Source organism: Carlito syrichta, unplaced genomic scaffold (assembly GCF_000164805.1).
Source record: "Carlito syrichta isolate Samal-C Ts95f unplaced genomic scaffold, Tarsius_syrichta-2.0.1 Scaffold315497, whole genome shotgun sequence".
NCBI lineage: Eukaryota > Metazoa > Chordata > Mammalia > Primates > Tarsiidae > Carlito > Carlito syrichta.
Window position 1 is genome coordinate 1,165,989 of NW_007259593.1, and position 19,039 is coordinate 1,185,027.

The 19,039-nt window shown below is 40.8% G+C and overlaps 2 protein-coding genes across 2 annotated transcripts in view; one reads left to right on the forward strand and one right to left on the reverse strand.

Annotated features, from left to right (window-relative positions):
• Positions 1–758, forward strand: part of CCZ1 (CCZ1 homolog, vacuolar protein trafficking and biogenesis associated) — a 28,975-nt gene extending 28,217 nt beyond the window's left edge. Inside the window, exon 15 of the mRNA XM_008072904.2 lies at positions 423–758. Within this exon, the coding sequence (XP_008071095.1) occupies positions 423–478 (56 nt within the window). The 3' untranslated portion in view covers positions 479–758. The remainder of the gene's footprint in view (positions 1–422) is intronic.
• Positions 759–3,221: 2,463 nt separating this feature from the next.
• The window catches only part of LOC103275508 (radial spoke head 10 homolog B2), a 53,940-nt gene continuing 38,122 nt past the window's right edge, over positions 3,222–19,039 (reverse strand). The window contains exons 18-19 of the mRNA XM_008072905.1: positions 5,471–5,669; positions 3,222–3,627 (exon numbers count right to left, since the gene is read on the reverse strand). Of these exons, the coding sequence (XP_008071096.1) occupies positions 3,456–3,627; positions 5,471–5,669 (371 nt within the window). The 3' untranslated portion in view covers positions 3,222–3,455. The remainder of the gene's footprint in view (positions 3,628–5,470; positions 5,670–19,039) is intronic.

Sequence of the window (19,039 nt, forward strand, 5' to 3'; positions counted from 1 at the left end):
AGTTAATACACGCCTGATTCAAATGGAAAGTTTAGTAAGACCGAGATAATGATACCTCTGTGGAGAACTTGAACTATAGGTCAGGGTTGCAACTAGAGTTTTCTGGTCGTTCCATCAGATTTCTCAAGATCAACCACATCTTCAGTGTTGGGCTCCTAGCCCTCTAACCCATACTTTCTTAAGCCCAGAGAAGCAGGGTTTCAGTATGTTAAAAAGTACTGGGTCTTGTGGGTTTATTAAGTGTTTTTTCCCTTTCTCTTCAATTATTAATATTTCTTACCTCATCTTCTGGAATTTAAGGTCAAAATTAAATGTCTATTCCCAATTTTATTCCAGAAGAATTTAAGGTACCATCATATACTATATCACCTTGTAAGAGAGAAGCTCTATTCCTTACTCACTGTTTTCTGTTCTTTTCGCAGAAGAGGTAAAGAAACTTTGTGCAACGCAGTTCAATAACATATTCTTCTTGGATTGACTGATGATGGCTCACCAAAAACATCAAAATCTCAGCATTTTTTACCATTGCAAGTTATTGGTCATATTATTGACTGGATTAATGACAATAGTAAAGCAATACTTGCTTTGAAGAATCAAATCTCTTCTCAGTCTGATGATCCCCTGAGGTTTTTAGATTTTAAATATTTATGTGGAATTAATTAAAGGTAGTTGGCTATATCTCTATCATTCCATTCTTTTGACATTATGTGAATATTTTACTGGAAAACAAGACTAATAAATTGTTAAAGTTTTTAAAATTCTGGTTTTGCATCAAGTCTCTCTTGTGTTGCCCATTCGTAGACTACACTGGCCAGCGGATCCTTGACCCCTGCCCTGGGGACGTTAAACTCATAGTCGATATGCCAGTGACTAGAGCTTTTCAGAGTAAAGTTCCCTCCCCAGTCCTGAGACTTGAGTGGTGATAATGGGGCATTTGCCCAAAGTAATTGCTAGACTTGGTTTTTATCTGGAGCACTACTGTGGTTTTAAGAGCACATCTAATACAGAGAACTTGAGGAAAGTACCCAGCGTGGTCTGAACTGAAAGCTTCTCCACGTGGCACACAGTTCTTCCCAGGAGCCTCAGCTCTGTGTGTGTCTTCGTGGTTGAGATGAAGTCTGACTTCACCTAAATGTTGGCGAGCTGGACATCCCAGGTTCTGGATGAACACTAGCCAACTACATGTTATGAAAAAACATTATTAAGCCCTACAAGTGGTTCTTCATAGTCCCCTTCGCTTAGCCTGCTTCCTCCTGTTACATTAGGGAGGACAGGAGGTGGCATCGTCCGTTTGTAGTACAGTTTACCCCTCTTATTCACAAGTTCTACACCTGTGGGTTCTGCATCCTCAGATTCAACCAACCTCAGGTGGAAAATGTATTTGCAGGATGTGGATTCTGCAGATAAGGTGCCAACGACTTCATGTCCGCAGTTCTACAGGGCCAACTGCAGGATTTGAACATCTGGGTTTTGGTATCCATGGCAGAATCCCAGAGCCATTATCCAGCAGGTACCAATACCTAGGGGTGAATATATTGTCATTGTCACTTAGTCTTAAATCACAATTTCTGTTATGATTTCCTCTTAACCCATACATTAGCTAAGGTGGCAGATTAAGTTTCCAGTTGTGTTAGACTTTGTTTATTGCGTATGCTCATTGCTGACATAATGATTGGGCTCTAATTAGATTATAGTCTGTGGCATATCATTTGAAGTTGCACTTTTCAACCTAAAATGCGGTCACCGCTTTTGTCAGAAAGTATGCTCTGTTGCATTCTGGTTTCTAGCTATATGTACAGTTCAGACTTTGTAGTTTGGTTGCTACATTCTGGCAAGTCTTTTGTCTTCCTCTGCTTCTCCCATTATGATCGTCATTTTCTTCTCTGGAGTTCTGTCAGCTTTTGTAAGGCTAATGTGTAGATGTATGTGAGAAATGCTGTTTTTCGGTTGTTGATCCTTTCACCATTATCTTTATTTTTGTCTCTATTGTGCAGATGTTTGCTGTGTTTTGGCTCTTTTTAATATTGCTTGCTTAATCCAGTCATGATTAGATTTGCCTGGTACATCTTTTTTGCATATATTTAATATTATTATTATTATTTTTGAAACAAGGTTTCACTCTGTTGTCCAGACTGGAATTCAGTGGTGCAATCCCAGCCCACTGCAGCCTTGACCTTCTGGACTCAAGTATCCTCCTGCCTCAGCCTCCCAAGTAGCTGGGACTACAGTCACGGTACCACCACGTCTGGCTTACTTTTTTATTTTTTTGTAGAGACAAGGTCAAACTATGTTGCCCAGTGTGGTCTGGAAATCCCAGGCTCAAGCAGTCTTCCCTCTTCAGCCTCCCAAAGTGCTGGGATGACAAGTATGAGCCAGTGTACCTGGGCTTGTGTATCTTTATTTTCATCCTTTCCATGCGGTTTTAAGATGTTTCCCTTGTAAAGAGTAACTTGGAGATGAACTTTTTAAAAATGCAATTTAATGATCCCTGAGGTGTTTTTGTTTTGTTTTGTTTTGTTGGCAGGATGGGGAAGGACAGGGATGAACAACTTTAATCTGTGTACACTGGTGGTTACTGAAATATTTGCACTTTTTCCTGCCAGCTTTTGCGTTTCCTATTACCATCCTTTTCCTTGGTTATTTTCCTTCTCCTCAGCTTTGTGTTGGACTGATGATTTCCCGTGTTCCTTCTGCTAGTTTAGATGTTTTTAAAAAATTTTTTATTCTTTTGGTGGTTGACTTTTTTTATTTTTTTAGGGGACAGGGTCTGGCTCTGTTGCCCAGGCTAGAGTACTGTGGCACAACCATAGCTCACTGCAGCCTCCAACTCCTGGGCTCAAGCAGTCTTCCCACCTCAGCCTCCCCAAGTGCTGGGATTACAGGAGTGATCTACCATGCCCAGCTGACCCTTAAATTTGAACACAAATTATTAACTATATGCTTTTCTAACAGACTAGAAGTATTTCTTTCACCACCCACTGAATGCCCATTCCTCATTCCTGGAGTTACTGTTTGGCATTTTTCACATGCAAGGATAGTGCTGTGGGAGTTTGTGGCGAGGACCCGGGAAGAGGCTGTGTGGTGCCACGGGAGAGACATAGTGGCCACAAGGGGCAAAGAAGGCGCAGATTGGGGGGGGCGTCTGAAGAAGTGTGCCAATAACTTCATCCACTCCTGCTGTCTTCTGATGTTTTATCAGATTCTAAATTTAATCTCCAGTGCTGTTCTTTAATTTTTATTTTTTTAAAAAAACATTTAATACACATTCACTTAACATGCATATGTTATATTTTCATTCACCTCTGTTTTCAAAATGGAAACCTGACATGCAGCAGGCCAAGGCAGGAATGTTTCAAAACACTATGAGAAGGAGGGAAATGCAAACCATTTTATTATGGAAACTTATGGTGCCTGCAGCTTGAAACTTCTTTGTGTGTGCATGTTCTCAGGGTTCATTACTTTTTCTTCTTCTTGCTGACAGACTTGCTGGGCTGGGAGACGGCCATGTCCTCTTTGGGGGGGCTCAGTGTGAGGCTGGAGGACGGGGCATCCATCGGCTCCTTGATAACCAGGATGTCGACCTCGAAGTCTTGTCTCTTGGCCTCTTCTTCTCTCAAGACGTTCAGCCTACAAGCAAACACAAGAAGGTGGCTTGTTTCCCTTTGAAATGGCAAAAACAGTTATCCCATATATCCTACACAGTCATCCATACCTGTAATTCAACAATGTTTGTAAACAAAATGAAATTGTCATCACTTTGCCTGAACCACTGAGAGATGCTGTAGCTACATGGTCCAAAACAAACTTGTAAAGCTAAAGCGATCTATGAACTGCTTTTCTCTGTAGCAACTTAGCAGCTAGTAAGTGACCTTTTAAAATACCTCATGTATTCTTTTTCCTCAAGTATGGAATAATGCTTTCTTCAGTAGGTCGAGAGGTGCTTTACAAAGGGCCGGTTTCTGCACTCAGATTCACGTGACCAGGCAGAAAAGACAGCCTCAGCTGTGATTCTAAGAAGGTGAATGTGTGGCATTTACTGGCACTCACCACATTCTAGACCGTGTGTTCTAGACGCTTTACCAATGAAGTATTATCTCTGCCTTACAGGTGAGGAAACTGAGGCACACAGGGTGAAGGACCTTGCCCAAGGTCACTCAAGTCGAGTGTTAAGTGCTGGGGCTGGGATTTGAGCTGCCTCTGCCCTCTGCCATCATTTCCCATTGCCTCCTCATGCAAGCTTTGGGGCACAGATGTCATCACCAACTTAGACAATGAGGTGGACCCACAGCCACATGTCCTCAGTGCAGGATCTGGACACAACACTGAAAGGAACAATTCTTCCTACACTCACAATTTTGATGCCACATGTGAGGGAATTTTCCCCACACTGACCAACTCTCTCCAACACCAGCTAGGTGTCCTAAAATCCAATTCCATTCTGACACTACCTGGAGTTAGCACAGACCTCACAAATTGAGGGCTTAGTCCCACAAGACTGCCCCCACTTCAGACGCTAGTCCCAATCCAGGCCACTCTGGCCAAGCAGCTATAAACGGACAGTGCCGTGAACCCCTCCCTGGGCTCAATAAGATGCTAGAAGGGCTCACAGAACTCAGGGAAATGCTACTTACGTTTACCAATTTATTACAAAGGATAAGAATGAACAGCCATAGGTACGTGGGGAAAGGTCAGGGATGGGCCAGGTGTGGTGGCTCCCCAGTACTTTGGGAGGTTGAGGCGGGAGGATCACTTGAATCCAGGAGTTTAACACTAGCCTGGGCTATTATATAGCAAGACCCCATCTTTAAAAAAAAATTTTTTTTTTTAAATAAATAAAGGTCCGGACGGTCCGGAGCATAAGCACCTATGCCTTCAATTTATAGTTTTGGGTGCCCCACCCTCCCATCATAAGGATATGCTCACCAGCCTAGAAACCCCATACCCCTTTGTTAGGGTTTTTATGAAGGTTCCACTATATAGACATGATTGATCAAATCATTGGCCATTAGTACTTGAATTCAATCTCCTTTCCCAGGAGGTTGAGGGGGAAGAGCCGAAAGTCTCAACCCTCTCATCAAGTTGGTTCCTCTGGCAACCAGTCCCAAATGGAAAGCAATCTAAGGCTCCTCACCTGGCCTCCAGTCATCTCCTGAGTGCACAGAATGACAGTCTTACCACTCCAGACACTCCAAGGGTCTCTGAAGCTCTTATGTCAGGAACCAGGAACGAAGACCGAATGTTAGAACAAAGGATGCTATCACCCCATCACTCAGGAAGTTACAAAGGCTTTAGAAGCTCTACCAGGAACCAGGAGCAGAGACCAAATATTTATAACATATTCTTATTAGGAAGTGACATACTTTTAATGAAAGCATTTGGTCCTGATGCTTCTGGCAGCTAAAGAAGATGGGAAAGAAAGATAACTGAGCTCACAACAGAGAGAAGGAAGTGAGGGATTTTACAAGGGTACCTGGCTTCCAGTTCATCATTCTCAATTTTCTTCTGTTGAGCCATTGCAGCATTAAGGGACCTATTTTCTTTCATCTTTTTTTTGAGAGCTTCTTCATGTTTATATGCTTGAAAGAGTGTGTTCATAAAAAAGATATATATATTATTGACCCACATGCTGAGTTTTTCCTTTTGATCATCCTTGGGTTTTTCATATTTGTCTGGAATAGAGTTAAAATGAGCATTAATGCAGCCCTGCAGTAAATCTGGAGTCACACATTTGAGCCCTGCCCCCTCCGTGGTGTGCCAAGGGTCCTTATCCTCTGTCAGGAGGTGGGCCAGGCTGCTCACAAGGTGGTGGTGATTACGGACACTGCTTCAGTGACGGCCTGGAACAAGGAGGTGCTCCAGAGTCCGTGGCTAGAATTGTCAACTTTCCCTTTGAGTCTACTGGTACCTATTTTGTTTGTTCGTTGGTTTTTCCTAAATAGCTTAAGTATCTTGGTTTTTAAAAATTTTAATTGTCCATGTTTCAGGAAAAAGCCCTCTTGGCTCTTGCTTGTGCTATCTTTAAAGGCAGTTTTCATTGGAAAATAAAAGAGATTTTAACTTGGAGTTGAATAAGGTAAGGGAACGAAGTCTTTAGCTCAGGGGCTATGGAAAGAAAGCGGAGGAGTGTTGGGGCAGGGACCGTGGAAAGGCAAGTTCTGTGACAGCCCACACCAACCCCCATCTCACTTCCCATTCCAGGAGCCACTGTGGAGGCCCTGGAGTAGGAAGAGCCTCGATGCAATGCTGAATTTCACAGAGACTAAAGGAAGCCTTCATGTGTCTGTTCCACGTGAACTTCCGTGTTCTAGAACATCAATATAGCCTGTGGCAGGCCTAAGGCTTGGGTGAGCGTTGTGCGCGGAGGTGTGGATCAGTGAGTCATGACGCCAAACCCCTGGGATCGTTGACCCCGGTCTGTCAAGGGCCTTACACAGCCTCTGCTAGGAGTAGTTAAGAACACAGACTTGGGCCAAACTAGTTAGACTCCAGGCCCAGCTGTGCCACTTACTAGCTGTGTGGCCTTGGCGAGTTAACACTTCTGGGCCCTCATTTTGATTTTGGCAAAAGGAGGCGCTGAGTCCCACAGAACTCCATGCAGACAGTCCTCACTCAGTAATTTGCTTGTGGTCTCCCCACAAGCCACATCTGATCGCCTTACCTATTATAAAATAAAAAAGATGAGCCACACGCTGGGAGAAATAGCTGCAAAACATATATCTGGTAAAGGATGACTTGTCTCCAGATGCATAAAGAACTCATAACTCAGAGATCACCCAGTGTGGGGGGGAGTTTTTTAAAAATACATTTCTAAGTGTTAGAGAGAACGTGGAGAACTTGGACTCATATATTCCTGATGAACATGTAAGATGGCATGGCCGATTAGGAAAACAGTTTGGCATTTTTCTTAAAAAATTCAGCATACATTTTGCAGACGACAGCAGTTCTACTGCTAGCTGTCTGTCCAGGAGAAATGAAACCTGTCCACAAAGACTTGCCCATCAACATTCACAGTTGATGCCAAAAAGTGGAAACAACCCAGCTTTCATCAATGGACCTGATGGAATACCGTCAGCAGTGCAAAGGAACAAAATGCTAGCACATGCTACAACAAAATGAGCCTCAAAATGATTACGGGCGAAGAAGCCAGATGCAAAAAACTGCTTGCATTTATATGAAATGTCCAAAAAAGGCAAATCCATGGGTCACTGGTTGCCTGGACCAGATGTGAGAGTGGGGATTAACTGCAAAGAAACACAGGAGAACTTTTGGGATGATACTCAGGAACTGTGTTGTGATGGCTGCTCTGCACTTGAAATGGGTGAATTTCATGATATGTAAATTAGAGCTCAATAGAGCTGTTAAGGGGGAAAGGTAGCAATGTCATCTAAAATACTTCTTAACTTAAATATTTAAAAATTGTTTTACAGTCGGGTACAGTGGCTCACGTCCAGAATCCCAGCACTTTGGGAAACCAAGGTTAGAGGATTGCCTGAGCCCAGGCGTTCGAGATCAACCTACGCAATATGGTGAGAACTCATCTCTACAATAAATTAAAAAATTAGCCAGGCGTGGTAGTGCACACCTGTAGTCCCAGCTACTTGGGAGGCTGAGGCAGAAGGAGCACCTGAGCCAAGCAGGTCAAGGCTATGATAGCCGTGATTGTGCCACTGCATCCTAGCCTGGGCAACAGAGTGAGACCCCAACTCAAAAATTATTTTACTATGTTAAAAAAAATCAAATAAATTTTAGTACCTCATTTTATGCACGTCTACTCAGATAATTTATCTGCAACCTTCTTGTGGAAAATGTCTTTTTAAAGGACTTATATCAAAACCCCAGGGAGGACAGGGATGGAATGTACTGATACAGATTTGCAGAGTATTAAAATATTTTATATAAAAGATAAAATTTATAGAGTAAAATTTCTAACTACAGAAGCCAGACTTGTTCACTGCAGAAAAGATTCCATTTGTTCACCAACATTTATCGGGCACCTATTACGTACCAGGCCCTATTCTAAGTGCTGCAGCAAATACAAAAAAAATATATTTCTGCCTTCTCTAGTGTAATCAAAATGTTAGTGACATTCTAGTGTACATCCTACTAGCCAATTATCAGAGTAAATGGTTAACAAAAATAGGATCATATATCCTGTTTTCAATCAGCATTGTATTCTGTAAGATCTTTAATGGCTATAACTTGTTCTACTATATGGATAGAAACCATGAGATGTGCCATTATCTATTTAACCAAGAATTTTTTCGGTTTTATAAACAGTGCTGTAGTAAACAGCCTTATACATTCACCTTTGCCTACTTCTCCAAGATCTCCTTGGGATAAAGCCCTAGCAGTAGAATTACTTGTCGAAACAGAGTATTCACATTTAAAATTTTGATGAATATTTCCAGACAGCCTTTTAGAAGGCTGAGTCACTTTATGATCTCGCCTGCAGTGTATGAAAGTATTTTTCTCTCACACTGCTATCATAAGCACCATTTTATTTTTAATTGCCTCGTATTCTGTTGTTTTAATTTGCATTTTCCTAAGTATCAGTGAAGTTAAGCATCTTTACATAAGTTTGTGAGTCATTTATGTTTTGTGAAAACGATGACTTTTTCCTATTCTTCTGCTGTTTTATTTTTCTTTTTTCTTTTTTTTTTTTTTTTTTGAGTTGGAGTCTCACTCTCGCCCAAACTGGAGTGCAGTGGCTGCTCCCGGCCACCGCAGCCTCGACCTGCTGGACTCCGGTGATCCTTCCGCCTCAGCCTTCCAAGTAGCGGGAATTACAGGCATGCGCTACCACACCCGGCTGATTTTTTGATTTATTGTAGAGATGAGGTCTCGTTGCCCAGGCGGGTCTCGAACCCGCAGGTTCAGGCAATCCACTCACCTCAGCCTCCCAAAGGCGCGGGATTACAGGCTGAGCCACCGAGCCCGGCTTTTCTTAATATTACCTTTCTCAGTTTTTTCAGTTTGCTTGACTTTCATTTTGTTCTTTTGCCAAAAATGACTGTGATTTTCTTCTTAGTTTTTGCCCTTGTTTTTAATGCCTAAAAAGACCCTTTTAGCACGGTGTATATAAATGTTCACTTGTGAGTTTTTTAATGTTTTAAAATAATGTTTTATATGCTGTAATTATTTTAATAATTTTTAACATTAAGCAGACCTATCTTAGCTTTTTATTCTTATAGTTCCAATTTTTATATTTAACTTTCATCTATCTGAATTTTTTCCCAGAATTTGGTCAATAATCCCAGCTCCATGTACTAAGTAATCCATCTTTTCATTACTAAAAATGAGCTCTTTATTACATATACTAAGTGTTTTCGTTTGTATTTACAATGATTTTCCTTTTACTTTGCCAGAACCACAGTTTTACTTATGGTACCTTTATTTTTTCCATATGTTTTAATGTCTAAGACTAAAAGTATACTCCCATTTTCTTTTTAATATTTTTATAACTGTTTCCGCCTGTTGCTTTTTCTAGATAAATGTTAGGATCATTCTGCCTGTTAGAATTTGTCATAAATGGAATTAAATTTATAAATTAACTTGGGAAGAATATAACAGGCTACGATACTGAGTCTTTCCATAATTTAGGTGATGTTTCTGTTTATTCAAGACTTTTCTAAGGTCTGTAAAATTCAATAGTTTTCCTTTTTCAAAAATTGTATTGTTGGCTGGGCACAGCGGCCCACATCTAGTCCCACCACTTTGGGATTATAGGCTGAGGCAGGAGGATTGCCTTAGCCCAGGAGTTCGAGACCAGCCTGGGCAATGTAGCAAGACCTCGTCTCTACAAAAAATCAAAAAATTAGCCAAGCATGGTGGTGTGCACCTGTAGTCCCAGCTACTGAGGTAGGAAGATTGCTTGCACCCAGGAGTTTGAAGCTGCAGTGTGTCATGATCATGCCACTGCACTCCAGCCTGGGTGACGGAATGAGACCCTGACTCAAAAGAAAAAAAAAGAGTATTGTAAATTGACAAACTATAATTGTATACACTTATGGAGTATAATGTGTTATATATATACAATGCAGAATGATTAACTCGATCTAATTAACATACCCATTACCTCAACTATTTATCATTTTTTGTGGTAAGAACAGTTGAAATTATTCTTCTCATTCTTTCCTGAGTTGTATTATCCCATCTGAGGTTTTCTAATCCTGATTTATGTTGTCCATTATTAACTATAGTCACAGTCTGGGCACAGTGGCTCACTCCTATAATCCCCGTACTTTGGGAGGTGGAGGCAGGAGGATCACCAGGAGTTTGAGACCAGCCTGTGCAACACAGTAAGACCTGAGTTGTATTTAAAAAAAAAAAAAAAAAAATCAAAAAAATCAGCCAGGCATGTTGGCACATGCCTGCAACCCTACCTATTTGGGAGACTTGAGCCCAGGAGTTCGAGGGTGTGGCGAGCCATGTGTGTGCACTCCAGCCTGAGTAGCAGAGAAGAACCCTCTCAAAAACGAACAAACTATAGTCACCGTGCTATGCAACAGATTTCAAAAAAAATGTGCTCCTCCAGTCTGAGATTTTGTGCCTTTCGCCGACATCTCCCCATTCTCCCCAGCCTCAGTCTCTGTTCTCTGCTTCTGCAAGTTGAGTTGTTGTAGACACAAACAACTGAGAACATGCGGTACCTGTCTTTCTGTGCTTGGCTTATTTCACTTAGCATAATGTCCCTCCAGCTTCATCCGTGTTTGCAAATGACAGAATTTCCTTCTTCTTCATGGCTTCTATTGTGTATTGATTCCACATTTTCTTCATCCCTTCATCTGTTGATGACATTTGGTTGGAGTCCATATCTTGGTTATTGTGATGAACATAATCTGTGATGAACACAGGAGTGCCAATACCTCTTCCGCATACTGATTTCAAATCCTTTAGATGTGCACTCAAAAATGGGATTGCTGGATCATATGGTAGGTCTATTTTTAGTTTTTTCAGGAATCTGCATACATTTTTCCATAATGGCTACACTCATTTACATTCCCTCTAACAGTGGCCTAGGATTCTCTTTTCTCCACATCCTTGCTGACACTTGTCATCTTTTGTCCTTTCAAGAATAGCCATTCTAACAGGTGTGAGGTGATATCACACTGTGGTTTTTATTTGCCTTTCCCTAGTGAGTAGTGATGTTGAGTATTTTTTCATATATCTGCTGGCCATTTGTATGTCTTCTTTGGGGGAAATGTCTATGCAGTCTTTTGCCCATTTTTTAATTGGTCTGTTTGTTTTCTTGCTACTGGGTTGTTTCGCTTCCTTATATATTTTGGACATTAAGCCCTTATGAGATGTATGGCTTACAAATATTTTCTCCCAATCTGTAGGTTGTCTCTTCACTGTTTCTTTCCATCACTGTGCAGAAACTTTTTAGTTTGATGTCATCCCATTTGCTTATGTTTTTGTTACTTGTTTTGTTACTTTGCAAGTCCCACAAATTCTTTTTGTGTTTATTCCTAGATACTCTGTACTGCTGTTATCGCCATCTGGAACTTCTTTCCTCCTAACATTTTCTCTTCTTTCTCCATGTTTTTTTTACTTCTACTTTGTAACTGAACCATCTCACTTAATTTGTGTTATTCCTAATGGCTTTCCAGTTGATGCACTTACATTTTTCTAGGTAGACAATGAAATAATTCATTTGTTAATCCTTTTACTCAATCCATATTTATGGATCCCTAGAACAATGCTTAGCATTGCTTGGGCTTCAGGAATAGAACAATGGTTAGAACTGAGTCTGCTTTCAGGACACGTCCACCCCAGGAATGTAACAGGGGAGAGGGGTCCAGATATTCCAGGTGGCAACTAAGGCAAGGTTAAGGGGAAGGTATCAGTATAGAGTGCTACTTTCATGTGGTAAGATGGAGCAGCATTTATTGTGATCACTTGGTGCTGTTGGCTGAAAGGCTGTCTCTGATAGATTCACCAGGAAGGGCTTCTGAGAACACTGGTCCTTGAATTTATGAATGTAGAGTTTTTGTGCAAACTTCTATCTGAAAGTTGAATATAACACCCTTAGTTCTACTTTCTCTCCTTGAGGAGCTTAAATAAACTCTGCTGTTTTCTGGCATATAACATTGCTGTCAAAGAAAAACACAGTCTGATGACAATATGATTTTCTTTCCTTTATGATGAATTTGGTCTTTTTGCCTGGATGTCCTAAAGTTTGTGTTCCTCTCTCTCTTGCTCACTCTTGCTTTTTCTCTCTCTCCATTAGAATTGATCTTGGTGTTGATAGTTCTGGGTCAGTTTTCCCAGGTAAGTAGATGTCCTTTTTTTCGGGGGGAGGGAGGTTGGGGTATTATCAGTCTGTCACCCAGGCTGGAGTACAGCGGCATGGTCACAGCTCACTGCAGCCTTTACCTCCTGGGCTCAGGTTATTCTTCTGCCTCAGCCTTCCAAGTACCTGGGATTACAGGTGTGTGTCACCATGCCTGGCTATTTTTTTTTAATTTTTTGTAGAGACGAGGTCTTGCTATGTTGCCTAGGTTGGTCTTGAACTCCTGGGCTGAAGAAATCTCTTGCCTTGGTGTCCTAAAGTGCTGAGATTACAGGCATGAGCCACCATCTCCAGCCTGAAGTATTTTCTAACTCTTTATTTCAAGAAAATGTTAGTGAAGTATAGATTTTAGTGTTTGTTCTGTCGCTTTAGTGTTCTTTTTGGGAATTCCTAGTGTTAGGACTTCTTTGCCTATCTTTTATATCTGTTACTTTCTCTCTAATTTTCATCACTTCATATATATATATATATTTTTTTTTTTTTTTTTTGAGTGCAGTGGCACACTCATGGCCACCCCAGCATCGACCTGCAGGGCTAAGGGGATCCTTCTACCTCAACCTTCCAAGTAGCCGGAACTATAAGCGCACACTACCACATCCAGCTAATTTTTGATTTATTGTAGAGATGAGGTCTTGTCAAGTTGCCGGGGCTGGTCTTGAACCCATGGATTCAGGCAATCCATTTGCCTCGGCCTCTCAAAGTGCTGAGATTAAAGGATGAGCCTCCGAGCCCAGTCACTTCATATCTTTTTAACTTTTCAATTCTCTTTTTCATTTTCTGTTTCTCTTAAGGCAGTTTCTCTTTTATTTACTCACTCTTTTTTTTTTCTTCAGTTTGGATTTTATTTCTGAAAAACTTTCTTTTATTTTTAATGCTTTCCTGAGTTCTGTTATCACATCTGAGTTTCTCTCATTCTGATTTATGTTGTCCTGTCATCTCCTCTATCACATTCTTGATTTCTCTTGTCTCATTTCACAATACAAGTTGAGCATACCTAATCCAAAAATTCAAAATCCAAAACCTAAAACTTTAAAGACGAGGTCTTGCTATGTTGCCCAGGCTGGTCTTGAATTCCTGGGCTAAAGTAGTCCTCCTCATGAGGACATGATGTTCAGAGAAAAGAGCATCTTGGGTTATCAGTTTAGGGATGCTCAACCAGCATGAATAATGCAAATATTCCAAAATCCAAATCTTGTCCCAAGCATTCTGGATAAGGGATATTCAAATGTATTAGGTGACAGTTTTCACCTGTTTTTTGGGCTTCTGTTTCTGGCATGTTTCACTCTCTGTAGGGACATTAGTCTGTTTTTTATTCCTTTGTCTTATAATAATTTTGTTTGGATTTGACCACAAAACTATCTGTTTTTATAGAAAAGTAGTTTTACTCAACTTTTAGAGTATGAATGAGTGCATCGTGCCAGTTTTTCTAGCCTCACAATTCTGGAACATCTTGTTTTATTCTTTTCACAAAAGGAGGAAGGATGGCCTGTACTTGGAAACCTTATAATACTATTTCCCTATTCCTTTTCACCGGATTTTTCTCTCTTTTTTTGAATCATAAATAATTTTTATTTATATTTATTTATTAATTTTAAGGATGTGGGATACAATTCAGATTTAGATATACAAATGGCCATTGTACAGGTAAAGTTTGAGCCTCACTTTGGCCCCCCCAATTGATAACTCAAAAACAACAGATGCTGAGAGGATGTGGTGAAAAGGGAACACTTCTACACTGTTGGTGGTAGTGTAAACTAGTACAGCCTCTGTGGAAAACAGTGTGGTGATTCCTAAAATATCTAAAAATCGACCTTCCATATGACTTAACAATCTCTCTTCTGGGAATATACCCAGAGAAACTCAAATCACTCTATGAAAAAGATACCTGCACATGCATGTTTATTGCAGCATTATTCACAATAGCCAAAACATGGAACCAACCATGCTGCCCATCAAAAGTAGAAGGGATACAAAAAATGTGGTACATATACACATTCTACAGATGGAATATTATGCAGCCATAAAGGACAAAATTATGAACTTTGTAGCAACCTGGATGAACTCAGAGTCTATAATCTGCGTGATCTATCACAGAAACAAAGAACTGAGTACCACATGTTCTCACTCATAAGCTGACCCTGAAAAATTATCATAATACTATAAAAAAGGAATTAGCAGTAGTGGGAAACTGCTGGGGGGGCACACTTTATCAATAAGGGTACCTTATCTCACTTTACCTTTTTTTGCCCAACTGTCCCAGCCTTCTCAGTGTGAGGTCTACTGTGTCCTGGTTTTCCTGGAAGGAACTTCAGCTTGTGAGTTGTGAGAGTTTCTAGGGCCCCGCTGCCATCTCCCCTTCAGTCTCCATGCTCATTTCTCACACAGAGTACACATGACCTCTCCCTGCCTCAGTTGCTCTTCTCAGGTTGGCCTGCTGTGCTTGCCTGGGAGTCCATGCTGGGAATTTGGGGTTCTCGTGTTCTCAGGTCTATAAAGACACCCTAATTGCTTCTCTCTCTCTTATATCTGTTACTCCTTTTTCTTATATTCTGATGCCATGCAGAATTTGTAGCTAGTGCTTTATCCCAACCTGGTCATATTTTGGTTTACATGGTGATACCTTATCACAAAATATGGTTGTATATATAGTCTATGGTTTTTGGATTTTGCTGTTCTAATTGTGCTGTCTCTATGTGTTTAGAGAGATGGAAAAAAACTACACAAATGCCTTATTACCTAGTTGAAAACAGTGGTCTATTATGTTCATTTTTTTCATCTTCATTACGTCTTTATTCTGATTATTCTAATTTTGTCAAATAAACGAAAAGGCTTTTTATTTTGTAATTCTCATATTATTGCTATCTTAAAACTTTCAAAAGACTTACTCATAAAAATTACATTCTGGTGGGTTATTTTAAAAAAAATTTTCATGATGATTATTCAGGTTTTCTACATTTTCTTGGGTCTACTTTTGTTATTAATATCTTCCCAGAAAATAATTTCAAAATTCCCAAATTTATTAGTCTAGAGTTATATTTAGAAGTCTCCTACTATAACTTAAGAAATTTTAACTGTGGTTATCTACTTTTTCCTTTGTACTTGTTACATGTGTTTTATCACTTTGTTCAGATTATATCTTTTCTTTCTTTTTTTTTTTTTGAGAAGGGACAAGTTTTCACCAAGTTGCCCAGGCTGGTCTTGAACCCTTGGACTCAGGCAGTCCTCTCACCTCTGCCTCCCAAAGTGCCAGGATTATAGGTGTGAGCCATCAGATTATATCTATTTTTAAGGGTGTCTATTTCACTTAAAAACCAGCCTTTAGAATGACCAGTCTTAAGATTCTTATTTTCTGATGGATACTTCGTGAGTTGATTTTGTTAAAGCCGCCTTCCTGCTTTCCTTGTGTTTTATTATTCCTCCTTACAACCTTTTGGGATGAAATGTTTAGGTTATTATATTGTCTTGCTCAATAATGAAAACATTTATTACTATAAATTTCTTCTGGTTATAGTTTGGGCTGTGTCTTATAAATAATGTTTAAGCTATTTCAATGTTCTAAGTATTCTTAGAGATGCAATTTGATTTTCTCTAAGAAGTATTCAGATGAAGAGAGGACTTCATGTTTGGTGGGGCTTTTTGTTGTTGTTTGTTTTGCTTTTGCTTTTAATTCCCAAGTGGTTTCACGTTTAAAATCAACATACTTGGTCCTTCTTTAATACCAGTGTCTTTTTCTTCATCAGTGTGTTGCAATCCATTATTATCTTTGACATCTAATTTTGAGATGTCAAAGTTTGTTTCAGGCCTGGGTTTGCATCAAATGTCACACTTTGGATTTAAGTTAATAAATTTTATGTTTATGGAATGATTTTGTGGCTCAAGAATCACATAATATATTATTTTGCCAAAGAAATGCCATTTTTCATATTATTCATCTTGAAATTAAGGCTTTCCAAATTGGCTCCGTTGATCATTTTCTGATATCCTTAGAGGTCTTAAATGCATAAAGAGAGAAAACAAAACTCTCCAGGGCCCTTGCTGCAGTGAATGGGACCACTATAGGCAGAGCAGACAAATAAGTGACAATTATTGTAGGAGAGGCTAGACACAGTGACTCATGCCTGTAATCCCAGTGAGGCTGTGACAGGAGGATCACTTAAGTCCAGGAGTTTGAGACCAGCCTGGGCAACACAGTGAGACCTTGCCTCTACCAAAAAATTAGCCAGGTATGGTGGCTCATGCCTGTCATCACAGCTACTTGAGAGGCTGAGGTTGAAGGATTATTTGAGCCCAGGAGGTAGAAGCTGCAGTGAACTGTGACCATGCCACTGCATTCTAGCCTGAGTGAAAGAGTGAGATCCTGTCTCTAAAAAAAAGAGAGAGAGAGAATTGTAGGAGAGACTTTTGTGTGCTATCCTTCAACCTCAGATAGGGCTACAATTAAACTGTATCTCTAGGAAAAAATATTTGACATCTGTCTTTTATTTATTCAAAATTTGAAATGCCTTTAAGACGAGGCTAGCTATGTACCTGAGGGAATCCTCTCTCCTAGAGAACTGGACATCTGATTGCCCTCCCAAAAATCATTTCCCATTATCCCTCTGCATGCCCTTCTCGTCTAGACTATTTAATCTCTAACTCTTTCAAATGACCATAGTTGTTTTTTTTTCCCCCTCCTTTTAAGAACATCTGATCTCCTAGTCACTTTGCAGATTTTTAAATTTAGAGAATTGAATTATATACAATCCAGGACTCTAATTAAAGTCAGAACAAGAGAGAACATGAAGAAAGATGTTCATCAGTGAACTCTCAACTGGACACCTACTAGCTGGAGGACAGTGGCACGCAGAAATCAGATGAAGGGAGACTTTGAGGAAAGATGTCACGTGGGCCACGGAAGTCCTGGATAGTATACAGAGCCAGAGCCACTGGCCTGGCGCACTATCGGTGCTCAGCCAGTATTAAAGGACTGGCAGGGAGATCTAGAACAAAGTCAAGGAGTAGCTAAGACTAAAGATAATTGCCAGCTATTAACAGCAACTGTGAAATATGTTAACTAGAGTTCCATGTTTAGTTCTATTTCTGTTATAGAAGTTGAACGTCTTGATTATGGCACTTTGGGAAAGTCCTGCGTGAATGTGGTTCTCTGCCAGACTGCAGAACACTACAGGAGAAAAATGACACAACCCGCAGGGGAGCACAAAAAGGAGACGAAAACTGGGGTCAGAGAAGCCACGTGGGAAGAGCCTTTCAAGAAGCTGACAGTTTTCATCTGTCATATGAGGGCAGAATTACTGGGAGTGACAACACAGAAATCACTGCTGATATCAGGGGCACTCAGTGGCCTGGTGAGAGCAGTGCCCGAATGAAGAGAGCTAAGGGGAAACAGGACAAGATACGCGTACACAGCTTTCCATAAAGGGGAGATGCTTACCAGTACCGGGGAGCAGAGAAAGAAAGTGTCATCTAGAGAAAAGGTGGGGGGTAGTTTTCTGTATTGGACATACTACAGTGTATGTTTGTGTATGTGTGTGTGCATGTGCGTGCAAGCATGTGTGTGTGTGCGCGTGCACGCTCTGATGGAAATAATTCATTAGAGAGGGAGAGAAGGCCAGGTGCAGTGGCTCATGCCTGCAATCTGAGCACTTTGGGAGGCTGAGACCAAGAGTTCAAGACCAGCCTGGGCAATATAGCTAGACCTTATTTCTACATAAAATATAAAAAGTAGCCAGGTATAGTGGTGTGTGCTGTAGTCCCAGCTCCTCGGGAGGTTGAGATGAGAGGATCACTTGAGCCCAGAAGTTCAAGGCTGCAGTGAGCTACAATTGTGCCACTGTATTCCAGCCTGGGTGACAGAGCAACATCCTGTCTTTTAAAAAGTAGCAGTTAAAATTTTAAAAGAGAAGGAGAGAGTAATGGGAAAATGACAGTCATTGTCGAGCGGATGCACGGGTGAGGACTTTGAGAGGAGGCGGCCTGGGATAGAGCCTTAAGGAGCTCACCACTGAGTGAGCAACCTACTGTAGAGAGGTGCAGTCAGAAAAAGAACAACCAGGGGCCTGTTACATCATAGAACTTAGGCCAAAGCAGCTGGAAGCCCAGCAAGGTGATGGCGAAAAGTTCCCACGATATTTGTAAGCATAGTGGCACTGGATGACCTTGAACAAAAGGAGAGAGATGAGGCTGGAAGCCCAAGTGGACAGGATGGAGGAATCCACTAGAAGGGGAAGAAATGCAGTAAGCAGGTAGAGAGAATTCTATAGAGATTTCCTAGGAAAAAGGAGAACAGATAATATTAAGAGGCTGATGATGAATTGAATAGTTTGTTGCTGTTTTTAATTTGAGCTCCTTTAAAAAACAAAGAGAATGGAACTCTTGAGAGAGAAAAGTTGATTGTAAAAAAAGGATATAGTCAATAGCATCAGATTCTGAGATGGGCTTGCAGGACCCAGGAGAGGCCCAGCTGAGCCATACTGGCCTCTGCCCTGACAGACTGAATCAACATAGCAAAGTCACACTTTAAAAGTGACTTCTGTCAAGTCAGGGAGGAGAATTGAAAGCCGCTGTACCAGTCTCATCATTTTTTTTTTTTAAAAATGATTGTGCCAGGCACAGTGGCACACACCTGTAATCCTAGCACTTGGGGAGGCCAAGGCAGGAGGATCACTTGAGTCCAGGAATTTGAGACCAGCCTGGACAAAAGAGCAAGGCTCAAGCCGGGCTTGGTGGCTCAGCCTGTAATCCCGCGCC